This window comes from Rhinoraja longicauda, chromosome 7, assembly GCF_053455715.1.
Source record: "Rhinoraja longicauda isolate Sanriku21f chromosome 7, sRhiLon1.1, whole genome shotgun sequence".
NCBI classification, from domain to species: Eukaryota; Metazoa; Chordata; class Chondrichthyes; order Rajiformes; family Arhynchobatidae; genus Rhinoraja; species Rhinoraja longicauda.
In genome coordinates, this window is record NC_135959.1 from 62,605,676 (window position 1) to 62,628,937 (window position 23,262).

Here is a 23,262-nt window from a genome sequence, read left to right on the forward strand (position 1 = left end):
CTGTCACGTGCTTTCAAAGTGCCAACTCCTTGTGGCACGTACTTAGTCCATCTTGAGCAGTGTTGGGCGCTAGCCTCCAATGACGGACTCATTTGCTGCATGGTTTGCCTTGAGGATGTCTTTGAAACACTCTCTGTGCTCTCCTCTTGAGGCTATGCCAGGAATGAGCTTATGATAAAAAAGCTGAATAAACCTTCCAATGTAGTCTTTAGTTTGTTCCTTGCTGTTGCTGCTGTGTTATCCCACATGAATAATACATTATTTTAATGATTCCAGTGTTGTTCAATCTGAAGGGAGTATTTCGTGCCAGAGAAAAAAATATAAAATAATATTATGTGCTGCAGTTTACTTTTGACACAGCATAACTTGTAATTGCTTTTCACTGTTATTTTTGAATTGGTTATAACCAATTGTAAGTTCTGGGTCTAGGAAGCACATAGAATAAATGGGCCTCTGAACAGGAAATTATTTCTTCCCAGCTTTGTTCTGAATGGTGATCCCCTGATTTTGAGTCGGTGAAGCCTGGTTCCAGTATTTCCAGCCATGCATCTACCCCCTCAAGGGTAGCATGGTGGCAGAGTGATAGAGTTGCTTCCTTACAGCGCTTGCAGCGCCAGAGACCCGGGTTCGATCCCGACTACGGGTGCTGTCGGGAGTTTGTATGTTCTACCCGTGACCGCGTGGGTTTTCTCCGAGATCTTCAGTTTCCTCCCACACTCCAGGTTTGTAGTTTAATTGGCTTGGTATAAGTGTAAATTGTCCCTAGTGTGTGTCGGATAGTGTTAATGTGCGGGGATCACTGGTCGGCTTGGACTCAGTGAGCCGAAGGGCCTGTTTCTGCGCTGTATCTCTAAACTAAACAAAACTAAAGCCAAATATGTTTCGGTGAAGTTATAAAGTTATGTAGATAAAGCAGACATTAATTCAAACAAGAACCAGTCTTCAGAAAACCTGCTCTTATGTATGTTGCAAACAGTAATCAGTTTGAAATTAAAAGTACAGCTTTGCTGAAAGGCTGTCTACTGACATGACATGACATGTTCTCGTATGCATCAGCCAAACGTTAGACAACAAGGTGGCACAATGGTAGAGTCGCTCCCTTACAGAGCCAGAGACCTGGGTACTCTTTGGGTAGTGCAGGTTAGTGCAGGTAACAGGGCCTAGTTCCGCGCTATATCTCTAAAAGTAAAAGGTGTGTTAATTGGCCTGCATCAAATCAGAAATCCTCAACTCAAGCTATCTCGCACCTTGGTGATTATGAGATAAAGGAAACTTACAGACTGACCTCGGCATGACCAGCAGCATAATCAAGGATGAATCTCACCCCAGTCACTCCCTCTTCTCCCCACTCCCATCAGGCAAGAGGTACAGAAGTTTGAAAACACATTCTTCCAGATTCAGGGCCAGTTTCTTCCGAGCTTTTATCCGATAACTGACCAATCCTCTCATCAGCTAGAGTGTGGTCCTGAATTCCCATGTACTTCATTGGAGACCTTTGAACTATCATTAATCAGGCTTTATCTTGCACTAAATGTTGTACCCTTTATCCTTTATCTGTGTACTGTGGAAGGCTTAATTGTAATCATGTATAATCTTTGACTGGATAGCACTGAAACGAAACCTCAATACGCATGACAATAATAAACTAAACATCAAACATGACTATAGGCATATTTGTCTGTCATATCAATAAATTAGATTTTTGTGTACTCGCATATTACACTAATTTTGGGCTTCTGAGTTGCCTGTTCTCATAACCACCAATATGAATCACTAAAACCAGTAAAGTTGTTGGAATATCTGTTACAAGGTGCTCACACTGTAATGTGCAATTTAATAGAACCTTCTATCAGACTCAAAAATGGAAGAAATCAATATCATGTACATTGAAATTTTAATGAACCGCCCGCTGTTATCTTTGATGTTAAGCTTGCATAAAAACGATGCACTTTCAGATTAGAGATTCTACTGAGGAAAGTATCCAAGAAAATGTCTGCTTCTCCTGATGAATAAAGACTTACATCAAACAGCTCCATACTCCGAGTGGTGTGATTGACAAGTCACAACAGTCACCTCTCATTCTTCTGAATTTAGGCTCGACATAGGAACCCTGATGAGACTCCAAACTAACCTGGTGTTCCTGAGTATAGTCAGTAAGGAGACAAATACGTTGAGATTTTTCACAGGTACTGTTTTAGAGTAAATCACCTTCCGATGGGACAAAATAAGGTGAGAATGAAACCTTCTGCCTCATTGCTTGGAGATTATGTTAACATCTCAGATGACCTGTCTTGAGCTGAGCAAATAAATGTAATCACAAAGAGGGTGCAGCACCACCTCTTTCTCAGCTGTTTGAAGAGATTTGGCATGTCACCACCTCCTCAAACAAACCTATAGCGGTATATTGTTGAAGGTATCCTAACTTGGTGACTCACAGCTTTGAGTGGAAATCCAACGCGCAGAAATGTAAGAGGCTGCAGAGAGTAGTGGACAGCCCGGTCGGTCCACCATGGGCACAGCTCTCCCCACCATCATAAGCATCTGCTTCAGCCGCTGGGTCAAGAAGGCGGCATCTATCAGCAAACCCATGCCCTCTATCCAGGCCATGCCCTGTTCTCAGTGCAGGAGGTACAGCAGCCTGAAGTCGCAGGACGGCTACTCTCCGACCAACTATCAAGTTCTTGAACAAACCTGCACTACCCTAATCCTATCTTCTCACCAGAACACTGTCGACCACCAGTTACATTACAATGGATTGCTTTTCTAACTTTTGATTTGCTCTGTTTTTTCTTGTTTTTTTGTGCAATGTTTTTACTATCTTGCAGAATTTTATGTAATCTACGTAAAATTTGTGTGTAGGCTGAGTCTATGTGCTGCAAACAATATTTTCGTTGTACCTGAGCCTTGCCGTACTTGCGCATATGACAATAAACTCGACCTTACAGGAAACCCAGTAATTGTGCTCTTCAATGTTGAAGTTAGTACTTCTGAACACCAGGTATAGAAATTAATCCCAAGTCATTAATGCTCAATGCATGATCAGATACCTACAGCAAGTTGAACCCTGTTTTTGAAATTGGGTTCTATTGAAGCCAATGAAACTTAATTTTGTGAACAAACTCCAAAAGGAATTACTTAGAAAGTCATGTTCTTAGTTCAAACAGAACTGTGGTCAGCAGAGATATATATCAACCACTTGGAATTCTTACTTGGACATAGGGTGGTGAATCTGTGGAATGTTTTGCCACAGAAGGCTGTGGAGGTCAAGTCAGTAGATATATTTAAGGCAGAGAGAGATAGATTCTTGATTAGTACAGGTGTCGGAGGTTATGGGGAGAAAGCAGGAGAATGGGGTTAGGAGGGAGAGATAGATCAGCCATGATTGAATGGTGGAGTAGACTTGATGGGTCAAATGGCCTAATTCTGCTCCTATCACTTGTGATCTTATGATAGGGCAGGAGAATTAAGAAGCGCTTGTTATGAGATTCGCAGGCCTATGAATTCCTAGCTTCCCGAGATGGAAATAAAATAATTTTCTCTCCCTGATGCCGATGTATTGTTTTCCTGACAGTTGCGGAAGAAGCAGATGTATGTGGACAGGGTGGAGAGGCTGCAACATGCCTTGGCACAGCTGCAAGCTGCCTGCGAAAAGAGGGAGCAGATGGAACGGAGGCTGCGTACCCGACTGGAGAAGGAGCTGGAATCTCTCCGCGTGCAACAGGTATTTCCTGCTTTCAGTCAACCGACTTGTATCAGAAGGAAATCCCAATCGTTGGTTCAAATACAAAAGCATTGAATTATATAATTATCGTTAATTATGCAGGATACAAAGATCAACAAATATATAATTATTTAAGTTTACTAAGTATTTTTTTAATCTTTCCTTTATTAATTAGCTCTGTCAGTTTAAAAAATATATACTTTCAATAAACCTTAAACTATAAGCTTTCTGCTATGGTTAGATGATTTTAGGAACACAACAGACAGAGACCATTTTGTTCGTTAACCTGTGAGACAAACCTTCTCAATATTAATGAAACCCAGGAGCAAAATTAAATGTGCCGATTATTATTTGCAGTGGGCCAGCATCTGCCTGGATATCACTGCCTCTGCCAAGGCTCTAGTCCAGTGCTCACACTAGCTTAAGTTGGCAGTGGTATTTTCCACTTTGACACTTTGCTGACTGTTACTGTCAGTAACAGGGGGGGGGGGGTGGGGGGATTGTTGGAGGTGCAGCATTGCAAAAAAAAATCCTAGAGGAACTCAAAGGATTAGGCAGCACTTGGGGAAGCTTATTATCTCATTAAAGGCAATGAATGGATAGATCACGTTCCTCAAATTAAACTACCTGCAGAAATTTGTCTCTATCTTATATTTTTGAGAAAAGCGTAATTCAGTGACACAGATTTGTTCAATACCGGTCCTCAGCTTCGTTCAATGTAGGTCCTCATTGACACTAGTCCTGTGATATTTCCTTTGGTCAGGATCATGACTTGCATGCCGTTCACTCATTCAAGGAATCTAATAAAGTAATAAGCATCACTGGGGCTGCCGAACCTGCTGAGTTCATCCAACAGTTTATTTTTTGCTCAAAATTACAGCATCTGCTGTCTCTTGTGACGCCATCAAGCATACAAATGATTTGGATAAAACCTAAAAGATTATTTTCTTTAAAAATTAATGAAAAATATAATAAATTGTATTATATTCAATATTTAGAAAGAAATTATACTCCATTATATTTTTTTCTCTGTAGGAACATTTACTGTAGTAGATAAAGAAGAATGTGGAGGAAGGAACTGCAGATGCTGGTTTACACCAAAGACAGACACAAAATGCTGGAGTAACTCAGCAGGACGCTGCCTGTCCCACTGAGTTACTCCAGTATTTTGTGTAGATAAAGAACAATGTTCTATTTAAAAGATCACTTACAGTATATGCAAAAATCATAAGATTTTCAGAGTACTTTATCGCAAGATTATATGGGTGCCAATTAAAGTGGTTTTGTTTGATGCTGTATGCAAAACATTGCAACAGAGGTAGCAACTCCAGGATTTCTGTGATAAACTCCACTTAAGTTAATGTCCGTTTCACAACTTAATGACAATGAATATTCCAAATTAGAGCCTTTATTTATTCAGAAATGTATCCACTGGACATTATAATTGCAGTTCATTTAAATCAATTTCTCTTTATCCAGCTAAAGACAATCTCTTGTACCAAACTAGCAGGTTTTTTTCAGGAATTCTCACTCACTTGGTATATTTTGCCGTTAGTGTGTATATTAGGATTTCCCACACCAATCATTGGACCCAGATTTATTTCTAGGGCACTTGGGTCAAGCCCAAAGCAAATCCACATTTGCAGGTTGGTATTGCAAGATTATTGTGTGCAGCAGAACTTCACTTTATGTCTATTGTCTGTGCTGAAACCTAAGTCCTTTGGTTTCAGCAGAAACAAGGAACTGTAGATGCTGGTTAAAGCACAAAAGGACATAGCCAAAGATAGACACAGAATGCTGGAGTAGCTCTCAGGAGAACATGGATCGGTGACGTTTCGTGCTGAGACCCTTCTTCAGACTGATTGCAGGGGGGGGTTGGTGTGCTAGGTGGGTTACAGGGAAGGGGAGCAGGATGCTGTGGGTTACAGAAGAGGGAGAAGAAAGCTGGGAGAGGCGGGACAAATCGTCGTAGGTAATAGGTGGGCACAGGCAAGGGTTGTTTTTTTGATGAGCAGATAGTTGGAACAAAGACCAGAGAAAAAAGCAGAAGGTCTGAGTCAGGATTGAAGAGTTGCGAATTGTGCAGCCAAAAGGAGGGGGGAGGGGAGGGATAGGTGTGTCTAGGTGGGTTACAGGGAAGGGGAGCAGGATGCTGTGGGCTACAGAAGAGGGAGAATGGGGGGGGAGGGGGACCGTGGGGGAGAAGGGGAAAGGTTTGTGTCGGGTTAGTTAGAGGTCACTTAAAATTGGAGAATTGAATTGTTCATACTACTGGGTTGTAGGCTATCCAAGTGGAATACAAGTTGCTGTTTCTCCAGTTTGCATGTGGCCTCACTCTGGCAATGGAGGAGGCCAGGACAGAAAGGTCAGTATCGGAATGAGAAGGAGAGTTAAAATGGTTAGCAAACCAGGAGATCTAGTAGGCCTTGGCGGACCGAGCGCAAATGTTGTGTCCTTGAATTTCTGCTCCATCTTCTTGTACTTTTAAAGTGCTTTATATCTTCCTCCATATACTGTAATTGTCCCTGAATGCGGCATAACATTGCAGATTTAATTTATCTTTAATGTATTGCCATGTTCATTAATAACTGACTCAGCAACAGGAATCATTAACCTAGTTGACCTTGCATTCAGTTTATGTCTTAACTCCAGCCACACCTGCCCTCAAAGTGGGTCTTTGCATAAATACAGGAGTTAGGTCTGTTGTTTTCCATAGTACACGGTGAGATATTTTGCTCCTACAGTGAAGATTAGGTGCTCCAGGTAACATTTTAACAGGAGCCTTTATGATAACCAAGGCTCAGTTGACCTCCAATGTCCAGACTCATCAGAAATGTTGGATATAACAATAGTTTATCCAAACATTATGTAGTAAGAAATAAATTTTTAAATAAACAGCCTAAATCAGAACTTCATTTGGTAACACTTTTAGTTTTCCATTTCTTGCCAGCTAAATATATTATTTGCACACCGTTACTTTTGCTGTTGTATTTCTTTAGTATCTGTATAGCCGAAAAAGTATGGGTAAGGAATGAGAGAGTGCGAGGTGTTCAGGATTTGAGGAATCAGAAGGCGAAAATTATTGGTGATGTATTTCAGGGGTTGGCAATGGTCTAAACATATTTCTACATCGAAGAAATAGTATGATCATTGATATCTTAAAAGGGGCTATGTAAAACAGCATCTGAAACGTCACCCATTCCTTCTAGAGGGAAAGAGGGAATGCAAGGGTTAATTGAAATTAGAGAAATCAATATCAACTGCATTCCCTCTCTCTCAGTCCATCCCCTACCCTAGTCGTCCTGCTAATTTCACTGTTTGAATGCCATCGTTATCTCCTCATCCACAATCAATAGTGGAGCATTGTGGCTTCACCTTTCCTGGGTCATTGGTACTGGCTCTGATTTGTTCTGAACAAATCATATCTCTCGTTTCCCTCTCCCCGACTCTCAGTCCGAAGAAGGGTCTCGACCCGAAACATCACCTATTCCTTTTCTTCAGAGCTGCTGCCTGCCCTGCTGAATTACTCCAGCTTTTTGTGTCTATCTTCGGCGCGAACCAGCATCTGCAGCAGATGCAGGAACCTTTCAGTTGTATCAGACAAGCCTGAAATTGACTCATCAGGTTTTTCTTTTACATTGATTGATTTTAGAATGCAAGCTATTATTTTTTGTTGCAGCGGCATGGTGACCCCCTGATGGCCAATGTCCCCGAGTACGATGCACCGGTATTGATGGAGTCGTTACGGGAAAAAGAGGAACGAATCCTGGCCCTGGAGGCGGACATGACCAAGTGGGAGCAGAAGTATTTGGAAGAAAAAGCAATGAGACATTTTGCTATGGATGCTGCTGCTACAGCTGCTGCTCAGAGGTAACGATGAAGCATCGTGTGAGCAAGGAATTATGGGAATCTGTTTTAGCACAACTTACCAATATGTAGTTGACTCTTCAATTTTAATGTAGAGCCCATGCCTTTCCTCTTACATTCATAATGGCCTGGAAACTTTGCCATACATGGATGCTTGGGCATTCTCCCCTCTGGAATAGTATCTGCCTTCCAGTTGTTGAACTACAAGTGCATTATTCATTTCTCAGAGATGGACCTCATTTGCTCTTTACTCTTCTGATTATTTTTTTCCGCCCCTTTTTATCTGGGCAACTTCAATTCTGACACCTAAAACTGAAAAACAATATTGTGAGCTATGGTTACCAGTTAGCTTAGCATGGCACAATGAATTGGCATTTCTGTGTATCTTCTCACAAGACCAACAACTATGCAGAGTTCATGGTTATTCTTGAAACCTAACCAATCCAAGCCAAGCGCAACGTAGACATTTGGAGAATATTGCACCAGGACGTGGCACCAAATCAGACTTGACATCTTTGACTGAAAAAGGCTGTTAAGTCCAGATGAAGTCTTGGTTGAACATCACTGTCAAGCTATTACATAAGGGCAAATATGAAGCTGTTCCTTAGGATGCTTGGCATTATTTCCCTTATACTCTCGGTCCTACTAATCATAAAATCGATTTTTCACAATAATGCTTCCATCACAGATCATGTCCCTGATCTCCTTCCAGGCCAAGTGTCTACCTAACACTGCCAGCTCTTACTGACACCAAAACGAAATGCCTCAACTGGAGAACTGAGCTGACCGCCAAGCGAAGATGTTTTGGTAGGATGAGGACCTGACTCTCTCATTCTGGTTCTATGAGGTTTGGTTGGGTAGACAGGCAAGAGGGAGGTTGTGCAAAGGATAGTGGAGAAATGCCAAAATAAAACTTAACATTTTGGATTAAAAAATGTGAAAGGTTAAAGATTCTAAACCAATGTGGTGATTGGATTCATGAGAAATTTTATCAATAAATATAGATTTTGCCTTGTACTGAGCTTGGAACTGAAGGCTGATTCATGCAAATGTTTAAAAAAAAAGAAATGTTATCAATATCAAGCAGTTCAGACAGCTTCTGCAGAGAGAGAGAGAGAGAGAGAGAGAGAGAGAGAGAGAGAGAGAGAGAGAGAGAGAGAGAGAGAGAGAGAGAGAGAGAGAGAGAGAGAGAGAGAGAGAGAGAGAGAGAAGAGAGAGAGAGAGAGAGAGAGTGAGAGAGAGAGAGAGGGGAGAGAGGGAGAGGGGGGAGAGGGCGAGGGGAGGGGAGGGGGAGGGAGGGGGAGGGGGGGAGGGGGGAGGGGGGGAGGGGGAGGGGGACGGGGGGAGGGGGAGAGGGAGAGATGGCCTTTCATCAGAACCTTTCATCTGGTTAGCTGCCATTTTTCTGAACTGGACTGAGAAGTTAAACCTGTCTTTTTCGTTACGATTTTTATAACCTCAGAAAAGAGAAGTGTGGACCAGGTACAGATTCTTCTAGAGCTCGGCACCCTGCTCTTTTCTGGATGATGTGGTCCATTTACAAGAATGATCCCAGGAACGAGTAGATTAACATATGATGAGCTTTTGACGGCACTGGGCCTGAACTCGCTGGAGTTTAGAAGAATGAGGGGGGACCTCATCGAAACGTACAGGATAGTGAAAGGCTCGGATAGAGTGGATGTGGAGAGGATGTTTCCACTAATGGGAGAGTTTAGGACTAGAGATAGGAGGGAGAGATAGATCTGCCATAATTGAATGGCGTGGTAGACTTGATGGGCCGAATGGCATAAATCTACTCCTATCACATGAACCAGTTCTTGTTGAGGGGTAGAGTAGGGAAATGGTTTGCCTAGTCCATTTCTCCAGTCTGACCTTCCTATCTCTTTAACTCCCTTCTTAAATTTTAGTATAACATGCATCTAATATCTAATCTTTATTTTTAGCATCGCAAACGGACATCCACCAAAGCTAAAGTGACATGTATAATTCAAACCTGTATTTTCAGTTACATCGGTGTGTCAAACAGTGTTGACTGACTTGGATATGTTTGAATATGGGGAGGTATTCATAAAAGGTTCATTGAACACTTGGAAAAACAGAAATTCTCTTGTTTCACCAGGGACACCACTATAATAAATCACTCACCGAACAGCAGTTACAATGACAGTTCAGTGGATGTACAAAGATGGAAGGAGGAAGAAGAGAGAATACAATCAAATCAGAGACACCAAGACACAGAACACAGGTACATTTCATCTCCCCAACTGAATCTTTCACCGAATTATACGTCGAGGATTAATTTGATACGAGGATTAATTGCCTAATCACGTACAAAGGAAAATACTTCTCTAACAACTTGTGTTTTTACTCCAACAGTGCTGATTTAAATAATTGTGGACTAGTTTTAACAGCATTTTAATTAACTTCCTGCTTACACAAAGGATAGATATTGAGTGCACAAGTAAGCAAGGACACTATGAAGTCAAATTTAAGCTGGGCTCTTGAAGAGATAGGATTATGTAATCAAACACCCCAAAGGAATTTTAAGAGACACATGGAGGAAATGTGTGATTTATGCGGATGGATGGATGTGATGTCTGAAATGAGCTTCCTCTTTCTCGTTGATTGACAAATTTTACGATGTATGTGAACAAATTCGAAGCAACTGATTCATTGGCTGTGTCTTGTTACGAGTCAGTGTGAACTGGTGATCTTTTTGACAGGTGAGGTAACCACTATAAATGCCTTACCAAGACAGCTTGTCTCCATAATAACAGCCCCTTCATGCATGCTCGATATCTAAAGGCACTGCAAGGCACGATTCAAACTCTAGGCACTCCGTGAAGATGCTTAAAACATTTTCTTCCCAGCTGTTATCAGGCAACTGAATCATCCTACCATAATTGAGGGCGTGCAGCGTAGGTTTACTAGGTTAATTCCCTGAATGGCGGGACTTTCATATGTTGAAAGACTGGAGCGACTAGGCTTGTATACACTGGAATTTAGAAGGATGAGAGGAGATCTTATCGAAACGTATAAGATTATTAAGGGGTTGGACACGTTAAAGGCAGGAAACATGTTCCCAATGTTGGGGGAGTCCAGAACAAGGGGCCACAGTTTAAGAATAAGGGGTAGGCCATTTAGAACTGAGATGAGGAAAAACCTTTTCAGTCAGAGAGTTGTGAATCTGTGGAATTCTCTGCCTCAGAAGGCAGTGGAGGCCAATTCTCTGAATGCATTCTAGAGAGAGCTGGATAGAGCTCTTAAGGATAGCGGAGTCAGGGGGAATGGGGAGAAGGCAGGAACGGGGTACTGATTGGGAATGATCAGCCATGATTACATTGAATAGCGGTGCTGGCTCATAGGGCTGAATGGCCTCCTCCTGTGTCTATTGTCTAACCAGAGAGCAGTGCTGAACTCTTTAATCTACCACTTTAATGACCCTTGGACCATCCTTGATCAAACTTTGCTGGCTTTACCGTGCACTAAACGCTATTCCTTTATCCTGTATCTATACACTGTAAATGGATCGATTGTAATTATGTATTCTCTTTCTGCTGACTGGTTAAAACGCAACAAAAGCTTTTCACTGTACCTCGGTGCACATGACAATAAACTAAACTGAAACTAAAAGAGAAACTACATGTTAAAAATGCAAATGGCCACTCAATTGGCACTTGGAGTATTCTAAAATAGAAAGTCATTATTTTTACAGACATGTAATTATACAATCATCAAGTCGGATAATTTTAGCTGAGGCAGTGTCTCAGCTGATGAGCTACTTCTGTTAACTCGATTACTGAGGACTGGAAGGTTGATGGTATTTATAATGTCTGTGTATTTAATCAGAGGTAGTGACTAATCAATTAGATACTCAGAGGTATTTATTCACAAAATGCTGGAGTAACTCAGCAGGTCAGGCAGCATCTCGGGAGAGAAGGAATGGGTGACGTTTCGGGTTGAGACCCTTCTTCAGACTGATGAAGGGTCTCAACCCGAAATGTCACCCATTCCTTCTCTCCCGAGATGCTGCCTGACCTGCTGAGTTACTCCAGCATTTTGTGAATAAATACCTTCGATTTGTACCAGCATCTGCAGTTATTTTCTTATAAATTAGATACTCAGAACTATACAAGACATAAAAGGAAAATTAAAGAGCTTGATACTATAAATACATTGAAAATGCTGAAAATAAAGAGCAGATCAGCCCTCATTTGTGAAGAAAATGTAAAGACATGAGGTGTACACAAAATGCTAGGGTAACTCAGCGGGTCAGCAGAATCTCTGGAGAACATGGATAGGTGACGTTTTGGGACGAGACCCTTCTTCAGATTGATTGTGGGGGAGGGGGCTTGAAAGAAAGCAGGAAGAGAGAATAGGGCAAGAGAGAGCGCGACCGTTAGTAGATGAACACAGGTGAGGGCCTTTTTGATTGGGAGATTGTTCAACAAAGGCCATGGACGAAAAGACAAGTGTAAGCCCGAAAAGGATAAAGAGTTGCAAATTGTTAAGCTGTGGGATCGAAAAGTTGTGAATTGTGCAGCCATTGAAAAGATGCGGATGGAGAGGGAGGGGGAGGGGAGAAATCAGTGGAAGGTCAGCCAGCGTTCAGGGAGGGGATGGAAAGAGGGGTGGGCTTGGGGGGTGGGGGGAGAGAGTGGGAAAGGAGCTATTTGTGGGTTAGTGACTTAAAATTGGAGAATTGTTCATACCGTTATGTTCATGCCATTAGGTTGCAAGCTATATGAGGTGTTGTTCCCCCCCCCCCCCCCCGTTTGCGTTTGCGAAACTGGACGGGAACTGGATCATGAAGGAAAAAGACATGAAATGGGTTGGGGAATTAATGGACTGATGAGAGATAACTAACAGCTGCAACAATAACAAGGAGAGTTAAATAAGCTTAGAAGGATACGAATCTGTGAATGTTCATATTTGAAGACCTCTGCCCATTGAACTAACTCGCCATCTTTGGGACCGGAGAGGGAATAAACAACTGTGTAGTTAAAGAACTTTTTTTTAAATTTCCAATAGGTTAGCAGAAGTAACAGGATTTAGCTGCATTTCGAATAGAATAAAAAACCTTCATGCACAGCTTATTGAGAAAGATGCCATGATAAAAGTGCTCCAGCAGCGATCACGGAAGGAGGCGGGAAAGCTTGAAGCAGGGTCTCTGAGGCCTGGCAGGTCATTTCCCTCCACACATGGGCTGCATTCTCACCAGACGTCCCTCAGCAATTCCCAAATAGTGGACGGGAAAAAGGAGGAAAACCGCTGGACCGGAAATGCAGGTGAACACCATACGAATACTTTACCCTCCCCATTACGGTATTTGAAAATGTAATGCCCCATCGGTATCTTGTATATTGCTGTGGGGAAAATATGTCTCTTTTTTTTGTGTGACATTTGTAATTCAGCCACTGATGGTTTTGATGCTGAGAGTTGTAAGTGTGAGCATTTCATCCTGCTGTTATGTAGTTCAAAATGATCAATGCAGATACAACACAGTTGTGGACAATCACCAAAATTAGCCGGTGAACCTGTTGGTAGCTCAATACCAATGGCAAATGACGCGTTTTGCTTTGCGGGTCAGATCTCTTTGCCATAAATCTGGCAAGGGTGTGACTGACAAGGAGATAAATCTGTCCCGCTGAGTTACTCCAGCATTTTGTGTCAACCTAGGAAATACTTCCTGATAGATACAAAAAGCTGGAGTAACTCAATGGGTCAGACAGCATCTCTGGAGAAAAGGAATAGGTGACATTTCGGGTCGAGACCCTTCTTCAGACTGAGAGTCAGGGAAAGGGGAACTGAGAGATATAGAAGGTGATATAGAGAGATATAGAACAAATGAATGAAAGATATGCAAAAAAAGTAACGATGATAAAGAAAACAAGCCATTGTTAGCTGTGGGCTAGGTGAAAAACAATTACAATTACACACAATGAGATTCAACAAGATGACTTTGAAGTTAGTATGACGTGTGGGGGAGGGATGGAGAGAGAGGGGTTATATGGATTACTTGATGTTAGGGAAATCAATATTCATACCACTGGGTTGGAAGCTGCCCAAGTGAAATTTGAGATGCTGTTCCTTCAAATTGAGTTTGGCCTCACTCTGAACTCCTGCCGTTCGTGGGCTGCATGGTTCTAAAGCATCGGGCCATCTGAAATCCAGCAGTGGGGCTGGGATGGGTTGGGATGGGTCCAGTAGCCCACATAATTATCTGATCAGAGCATTTCAGCTGCTCCTGACCTCCATTAAAAACATATATCTACCTCTTTAAGCTACTTACTCTTGCTCGAATGCTTTTAAAGAGCAAATCTGAGCAACGTATGTATGCAGAACAATCCATCCGGTAAAATTGCATCAGGGTGCTATTAACACTCACTGGGAAAGAGTTCAAAATCCCATAAAATTGAGCCATAGTCATGGAGCATGGAAATAATCCCATCAGCATTCGTGGACATCAACCTTCAGGTACATTTTACTCTAGTTTGTTAGTTCGGGATAAGTAGTCAGTACTGTTTCCTCAGTCATTATTTTGGCACACCCCTAGGTTGGGGCTGGCAGCTTTGCCAGTGTAAAATGTTTCATACCCATCACGCACGATTACAAGCACTGAACTTTTTATCTGCATCTATAAAACTGAATTTATGAAATATATAGAACTTTAGTGACATGATTATGCCAATTGAATGAGTGTAAATCTGTCATTAAATTCTCAAAAATACTATCAGATAAGTTCACAAGTTATAGGACCAGAATTAGGCCATTCGGCCCATCAATTCTCCGCCATTCAATCATGGCTGATCTAGCTTTCCCTTGCAACTGCATTCTCCTGCCTTCTCCCCATAACCCCTGACACCCGTACTAATCAATAATCTGTCAATCTCCACCTAAAAATATCTCTCGGCTTGGCCACAACAGCCTTCTGTGGCAATGAATTCCACAGATTCATCATCCACTGACCAAAGAAATTCCTCCTCATCTCTTTTCTAAAGGTAAGTCCTTTTATTCTGAGGCTATGGCCTCTGGCCCTAGGTTCTCCCGCTAGTGGGAGTTCACTACTTATAACTAAATTGTACAAGTTTTACAAATGGATTTCAAATTTTGATACAAATATTATACTTTAATGCCTTGTAATTTTTAGTGCTACTTTCTTACGACATTGTTACTATGATTTGTTACTATATAAATCTGTATAAAGGACTTTTCATTAAAGCAGCCTACTCTCTGGTTACATTTCCAAGAGCATGAATCAAAACTATAAAAGGGAAGCTTTACTCACCAACGTACTGCATGCAATAAAACATTGGCACTTACTAAAAATGCATTCCAGGCCACAGGTTTTATGCTCCGTGCCCATAAATTGATGAGAATGGAAGCATAAATTAAGTTTTAAAAAGGAGTAGGGTACAGTTAACTGTTCATGCATGAATATGACCAAATGTTCAATTTGGTTAAAAAATGGAATATCAGGTGATTTTTCTTTTCAATAAATGTGTTTTATTTATATGAGGCTAAGTTGAAATACACAAACAAATAGGGCTGTCAAACAACCAACAGACAATTTTAGAATGTAGAAACAAGGAACTACAGATGTTGGTTTACAAAAAAAGACACAAACTGCTGGAATAACTCGAAGATGGACACAAAACGCTGGAGTAACACAGCGGGTCAGAAAGCATCTCGGAAGAAAAGGAATAGGTGATGTTTCAGGCCTGAGGAAGGGTCTCAACCTGAAACATCACTTATTCCTTTTCTCCAGAGATGCTGTCTGATCCGCTGAGTTACTCCAGCTTTTTGTGTCTATCTTCGCATTAAACCAGCATATGTAGTTTTTTCCTAAACATTTCGGCTGGAATAATTCAGCGAGTCAGGCAGCTTAAGAGCTAGATAGAGCTCTTAAGGATAGCGGAGTCAGGGGGTATGGGGAGAAGGCAGGAACGGGGTACTGATTGAGAATGATCAGCCATGATCACATTGAATGGCGGTGCTGGCTCGAAGGGCCGAATGGCCTCCTCCTGCTCCTATTGTCTATTGTCTATTATCTCTGGGGAATTTAGATAGGTGACGTTCCGGGTGGGGACCCTTCTTCGGACTGATGGGTAATTTAATTCTATTTCACAGGGATGCTTACTGCTAAAGATGGTCAAAAAAACACTTTGTCCGCCCCACTTGAAGCAACTGTGCTCTCAATTCCAGTGGTTTCCACACACATCAAGACTGGCAGTAAAGACAACAGTACGCAGACTGATAAAAGTCCCGAATTGATCCGTCCAAGTAGTGCTCCAATCCATGGAAGAAGGCGCCTCAACACAACCCCTGTTGGCAGCCCTGTCGTCAGACCTAAATCGGCACGTAGTTGTGCTGAGAGAGCAGGTAAACAAATGTGCCCATGGCTTTGTTGGTGGCTAAAAAAAGTTGAATTAATTCTCCTCCTCGTCCAGGAGTGTGCAAAGCAAAATGTTTTTTGAGGATTTTAAACTTCAATGCTGTGGGATTATATCCTTTCAGAGACCATTTTCAGCAATTTCTGCTGAATAAACTTCATTGTATATTTCCCATATTTGGCACCCAGGGATTTCCTCAGCCCCTCGCACCACATTTACTGATTGATATTTAATGACGGCCTACAAGCTCCCTCATAAATGCAGCATAAACAGAATTAAGCCGTATAGGCCAGCAAGATCACATATAATCCTTGCTCTCTGATGAACTGGGGAGACTGATTTGGTGTTGGGTGCTCTATAATCAGCCTTGGATTTCTGGCCCAAATAAAGAAAAAAAAACGCCACCATTGTTCCTGCATTTGAGTGACTGCAGGTAAAATGATTTGCTAATTAATTGTGTGGTTGCTGGTTTGTAACTGGGTATGGGTAATTCCTATGTAGGAAGGAACTGCAGATGCTGGTTTAAACTGAAGATAGACATAAAATGCTGGAGTAACTCAGCGGGACAGGCAACATCTCTGGATAGATGGAATGGGCGACATTTCAGGTCGAGATCCTTCTTCAGAAGGATCTTGACCCGAAATGTCACCCATTCTTTCTATTCAGACCCATCTGAAGAAGGATCTCGACTCGTAACGTCACCCATTCCTTCTATCCAGAGATGCTGCCTGTCCCGTTGAGTTACTCCAGCATTTTGTGTCTATCTTGTGGATAATTCCTGGTATCTTTCTTCAAGATAAGCAAGAGTATCAGTTTTAAAGGACATTTTACTATGCAAAATAGGTTATTTTCAGTATGGAATAGGTCCAAATACTTTAATACTTAAATACTCAAAAATTGTCAAGATGAACACCCTCTCCAAACTTTCAGGAAGCTGCAATTGTGTATAGTACCACTGGGTTTGGAAAGTGAAAATAGCCTGGTCACCAAGTGATATTCAGTAAAGCCCTGGTGAGTCTGGGTGTATCTAGAGTGGGGGCAACATTCAAATAGGACAAAAGGACACAAAGTGCTGGACTAACTCAGCGGGTCAGGCAGCATGCGTGGAGAAGGGTCTCGCCTCAACGTCACCTATCCATGTTCTCCAGAGATGCTGCCCGACCTGCTGAGTTACTCCAGCACTTTGTGCCCTTTTGTACATTTAACCAGCATCTGCTGTTCTTTGTTTCTACATTCAAATAGAATACATTTTTCCCGTGACTGGATAGCCATTAATACTCTCAATTAAATAATGCAATATGACAAGTCATCAAAACAAGTATCTGTGGAAGCAGATTCTGCCTTGGAATCAAGTGTTTTGAGGAGAGTCTAGGTGAACAAAAAACTGGAAGAAATGGAAGTAGCAATATTTTTAATAATGATTAATTGCCATCAATTTTAGTGTTCTGGAAAGCATACTTTAAATTAGTTCCTGCATATTAAAATATTAAAGTTTATAAGTTGCTTGAGGAAACCCCTTATTTTGGCTGGGAGAAGAGATGCCAAGAATTTCCAAGACAACATAACCATAAATGATAAAAAAAAGACACAAAGTGGTGGACTAACTCAGCGAGTCAGGCAGCATCCCTCGGGAACATGAATAGGTGACTTTTGAGTCGGGACCCTTCTTCAGACGTTGTATCCTTGAATCTACATAAGCATATACATTGCCTGTGGAGATATTTTGACACAATTGCAAACGCCTTAATCACAAAGTAAAATCAAGGTTTATAATTACTTCAGAATTGCCAGTGTCTCTTTAAATTTGGGAGACTACACAGAGGAAATCATGCATCCCAAAGCACTGATTTGTTGGAATATTTTCTTTCTCTCCGGCAGATGTTTCCACCTTGCTTTCCCGATCATGTGACAATAAAGGAAGACGTGGCTATTTTTCCTACAAACCCAACCTTGATGGAGATGTGGTAGAAATCCTAATTTGAAAACAGGATATTGCTCACTACTGCTGCTCAATCTACAGATATATAAAGCTTGCACTAAAGACTCGAGTATCGTAATGATATGGATCTTCAGAAGTCGTGAACATTTTTTTGTCAAAGAAGATGGACGCTGTTTTGGAAGTAGATGTATTTGTGAAATTGTTTGCATGTCTGTGCATATGCTATATATAAGATGGAAGTGTACTGAGCAAAGAGGAAGACAGTGGATGAGATGGAAAGTATGGGATGGGTGTTTGTTATTATTGAAATACATTTGATGGAGCTGTAAACTCAAATGACATGAGCTAGGAGCACAATATTCTGAGCAATATTCATTGTAATATATCTATGCACTTGTCTTCTATTCATATCATAGTGGAGCAGTGTTTTGTGGCTCTTTTGCACTTTTCCTGAACACACGACCATATGTTTAAAGGTAAAACAGTATAAAGTAGCACCTTTACTGCTTTTCAGTTGTGCAACTATTGAGATATTAAAAACACAAATGTACAGGCACCAGGCTGCCACTATTGCAATGTGTAAATCTGCTCTTTGTATACTTTAGGGTTTTTTTTTGGTGTTTTTTTAAAATGTGGAAATATGGTGCATTAGGCTTAGAATCTTTAGCTTAGCAAATCATATACAAGGAGAGGTCACAACGAAGCAGATTTTCTGGTGTATATTTATAAGAAAATGTCTGCATTAAGTGTTCCATGTAATACAATCAAAGAAAGAAAAAAATAAAAAGGCATGGTCCACAAAAGTAAAACCAGACCTTGCCTTGCACACAAATAACTGAGTCGTTGATCGTGTTGACCATCATTATATAATATGTTATATACTGCCAATGGTTCACAGACTACAACAGCATTGAACCTGCCCATAAAAGTAAAACATCAAGAGGTTGAAGAATTATTTTATCTACAAACACTGGAATGCTTTAGCTATTATTTTGTCATGATTATTATGGTGAATCTAAATTGGGATTTTATTCACTAAATATACCATAAAAGATATAAATGTTGTAGGCCACAATTTCCTATGGTCAATTTATAATATGGTTTGCAAATGGATGATTGTCTTCTGTCGAACTGGGCACTAGTAGAACAAGTGGCAAGCTCATTCAGCAGTTACATGGAGGTTACATTGCTTTTCAGGAAAAAGGGTTTATCATAACTCCACAGGTATTGCAGATATCTATGGAATGTGACTGACCACGATTTGCTCTATTACTAGAATGTAGTTTGTTTTCTAAACACGTATATTTAAAAAAAGTTCAACAAGCATTTTAATAGGGACAATCCAGATCCAAACTTGAGTACGCAAGCTTATCCATTTGGTGAAAATCTTTTCTTTAATAGTCCAGTTGTTGCTATATTCCAATCCTGCATAGATTTTTTTTTTTTTGTTGCAGGAAACAAAGGGACACAATTTCCCCAGCTTGGTCTTGTTGCATTCATACGAACAGTGGCAACATCTCAAAATCTGAACTGTGAAAGAGTTAATAGTATCACAGCTGTTAGAAATGATTTTAATTGCAGAACTATGCTTCTAATCTTTATGCTTAAAGTTGTTATTTAAAAGTATCATACTTTAGCTCAGTAATAAATGTTCTTGCCAAATTTGGAGATACAAAACCCCTGTAAACACAAAGTAATGCTCAATGCTGTATGGGGTGATAGAATCTTCCCAGGAATTTCTCACTGTATCTTGGACAGAAAATTGATGGCCATCTCCAAAAAAATGACGTTAGCAACTCCGATCTTTCTTCCGAGAATCCATTAATGTTCCACAGAAGGAATACTGGAAGATGTCCTATGGAAATTCCAGGTGATAATTTAATAATCAGTAAAAACACTAACTGAAAAACAATTTGCAGAGCTCCCTGAGCCAAAAAAAGAGAGCTGAATATTTATGATAGGCTTGCAATATTGATCAATAACATAAAGCAAACACACAGGATGCAGGGAGGTCATTATCACTAATGAAAATAAATGTGACCTGCTGGGGCAATATGGGTGTTTTCTGAGTTCCATTGTTGGGAAAGAAGGGGAGAGCTTCATTTGCTACACAATGATCATGATGACCAGCACCTCAACATCCACTGCAGCATTAGCGGAAGCCACCAGTTGTGCACATCACTGTAGAGGCTCTGACGTCTGGCGAGGAAACTCTGACATCCTGAACCATGATCCCAGTTAGCTTTGTGCAAAAAGGCTTTGAGGATGTTACTGCAATAAAGCAATCTCCTCTAATTCCCATATCATCTGTGTGTCTCTCAGGAGGTCTCGCCATTGTTGCTCTGAATATGTTCTTGTTGTTGGCAGACAGTTATCTTAATCGCTAGCAAAGTTAACTCTGATTGAATGCAAAACAAGAGGTTTTGGAATGAAGATGGACACAAAATGCTGGAGTAACTCAGCTGGGCAGGCAGCATCTCTGGAGAGAAGGAATGTGATGTTTCGGGTCGAGACCCTTCTTCGCATTTGTAATGATTTGGTTGGGTTTTGTATTCTTGACTTGTGGCCAAGAGGAAGCAGAGATGATCGGCCATCGAGAAGGTAATGGGCTGGAGTAGTCTTTTATTGTTGGGACAAGCGTGTTGCTGGCAACCCAGTAAATAACAATCACTCTTCATTACCCCTAACAAGGTGTTAGGTGCTGCTAAACACTAGTGGGTTTCATGCTCGTTACTGAGGGAGCTCTAAAAGAACAAGAAGACATGCATGTGTATTTTCATATCAGGATCGTGGATGAACTGGTGTTTGATATTTGATTACAATCCTTCCAGCTGGTAAAATCTTCCAGATGACACTGTGATCTCGTGTTTGATTCCCCTCATGTACATGAAGACATCTTGAAACCCGACCCAATATTATAGACAATAGGTGCAGGAGTAGGCCATTTGGCCCTTCGAGCCAGCACCACCATTCAATGTGATCATGGCTGATCATTCACAATCAGTACCCCGTTCCTGCCTTCCCCCCATACTCTGCTATCATTAAGAACTCTATTAGAGTGTTGCTGAAAAGGGAGATTTGAATTTCTCGCATAACCAGTCAGCTGAGATCTCAGGGGGGTTATTGGAATTTGAGTGCCCAGTCCATGCACATAACTGTCCGAACATTCAGAGAACATATTGATCCCAGTCCTAATTCCAAACTTCCACCATATCCACCTGTACCTTTGATTAACAAAAAAAAACTAACATCAACTGTCATTTAGAGAAAACCAGTTGCAAGATATTTCCAACCCTCAATGATGGCTGGAATCTGGAATACTCTTCTGCACAAATCTCCTAGTGAATAATAAATAGCATACTGACATTGGAATCTTTCCAAGGCAAAAGTACCTTTAAGAAACAAAATACATTTTTTGAGATATTCACGAATCAAAGCCATTTCTGTTCCTTAATGTTCAGCTTCTGAGAAAATGGTCAGCATTTTTTGATAGTCAATGCCAATGCCAACATGATCCCAATGTTGGGGGAGTCCAGAACCAAGGGCCACAGTTTAAGAATAAAGGGTAGGCCATTTAGAACGGAGATGAGGTAAAACTTTTTCACTCAGAGTTGTAAATCTGTGGAATTCTCTGCGTCAGAAGGCAGTGGAGGCCAATTCTATGGATGCTTTCAAGAGAGAGCTAGATAGAGTTAACCACTTGCCTTTTACTTAAAGATCCGGCTGTTTTATTTTCTTTTCCAATTATATGGGACCAATTTTCCTCCTTCCACTCATATCAGTAGCCAAGGTGTTAGCCAACCACCGAGGTACAAGCCTCCCTTCAATAATATTAGTAAAGCAGTTAGGTTTTAATGAGTCTGGGGAAGGGTGTCGACCCGAAACGTCACCCATTCCTTCTCTCCAGATATGCTGCCTGTCTGGCTGAGTTTTCAACATTTTGTGTCTATCTTAGGTTTTAATGACAACCTGGCAGGTTTGCTGACAGGTTTATCTGGTGCCAACTCATAAATTACCAGATTAATTGAATTCGAAATCATTATTTTGCAAGATATGACGAGCTCAATAGATTCCTTATGCCGTGAACTGCAGCCCTTCTCTATATCCTTCTTCCTAGAGCAACAGAGATGCATTGGAACAATACTGAGAGACTCCACTATTATACTTGTTGATATTAACCCAGCTCGATAGGTTCCCATCATACAACCTTATCAACCCTTAAATATTTGTTGCCAATAAATTCCCTGAGATACCTTTCCTTTTATGCTATGGACCAGTTGATTTTGATCGTTCATGAAAGTGTACATTATATTGACTCTTGCAGCACATGCAGAACCCTACGTTTCAACAACAGTCGCAATTCCTCTTTATAAATCCAGTTATTTTTTTAATATAAATGGCATTTGATCTATCGTTCGCCAACTGTCAATTAGAGGGAGCTTGGAACTAAAGTCCAGCTTGGACTTTAGTTTCCAATGTCCATCAGCAAGATTATTTCCATGTGTGGCAATTGTTTAAAATATATTTTAACATGTGTGAGGTGAATCAATGATTGACTGCATACAGGAAGGGCCGGGATTCGAACCGCCATCTGACCTCAGGTCATCCCGATGAAGAACATTGTCCTTGGACTCACTGGGGAGGGGATTTAAGATTCTGGGCAATTTGCACTTCACAGCACCAACCAGTGACCCCTACCGGCAACTGTGTTAACCTGCACATATCACCAGAAGACCGAATTTGCCTTTGGCAAGGTGCCTGTCGCAAGGAATAATTCCCATCACAAACTGAGGCCGGTGCCAGAATAATGACTGCTTGGCTTCAGAGTCAGTGGACTGTCCCACAGCGAGGATTCCGTTGAAAGTAAGTAATTACAATTTTCCAGTTTTATGAACGCTTCCCTTTCACAAATCTGCAAGATTCACACCTTCTGAGAAAACCAGAGTGTGGTTATGAAACTGCAACTCAACCCTTCCGCTCCTGCACAAATAAATAACAACTGTTTAATCACGTTAAAAAACTTCCCCTTGTGTCTCTGGCACAATATTAATTGCAAAGGTTTTCATGTGGCTAAGCAGTCACTCTATTAGCAAATTCCTGAAGTGTTTTCGACAACTCCCCAAGTGTTCCATCTATGTCTGGTATGAATACCACCAGTGTGCTTCACATACTTCCCATGCATTTCTTCCCTGCACCTGTTTGCTGAAAAATCTGGAATTAACATGTGTCAGCAAAGACATTCGGATGACACAGATGCCTGTGAGGATGGCAAAACACAGTCATCCCCTGAAGAGATCTAAATGCTTCTGCTGTACATTCAGTGCATTGGTTGGACCAAGTGG

General features: G+C 41.2%; 1 protein-coding gene across 1 annotated transcript in view; it reads left to right on the forward strand.

Moving 5' to 3' along the window:
* Positions 1 to 18,679, forward strand: part of amotl1 (angiomotin like 1) — a 73,998-nt gene extending 55,319 nt beyond the window's left edge. Inside the window, exons 8-13 of the mRNA XM_078403142.1 lie at positions 3,572 to 3,721; positions 7,401 to 7,591; positions 9,708 to 9,833; positions 12,620 to 12,876; positions 15,719 to 15,970; positions 17,860 to 18,679. Of these exons, the coding sequence (XP_078259268.1) occupies positions 3,572 to 3,721; positions 7,401 to 7,591; positions 9,708 to 9,833; positions 12,620 to 12,876; positions 15,719 to 15,970; positions 17,860 to 17,963 (1,080 nt within the window). The 3' untranslated portion in view covers positions 17,964 to 18,679. The remainder of the gene's footprint in view (positions 1 to 3,571; positions 3,722 to 7,400; positions 7,592 to 9,707; positions 9,834 to 12,619; positions 12,877 to 15,718; positions 15,971 to 17,859) is intronic.
* The last annotated feature ends 4,583 nt before the right edge of the window (positions 18,680 to 23,262 follow it).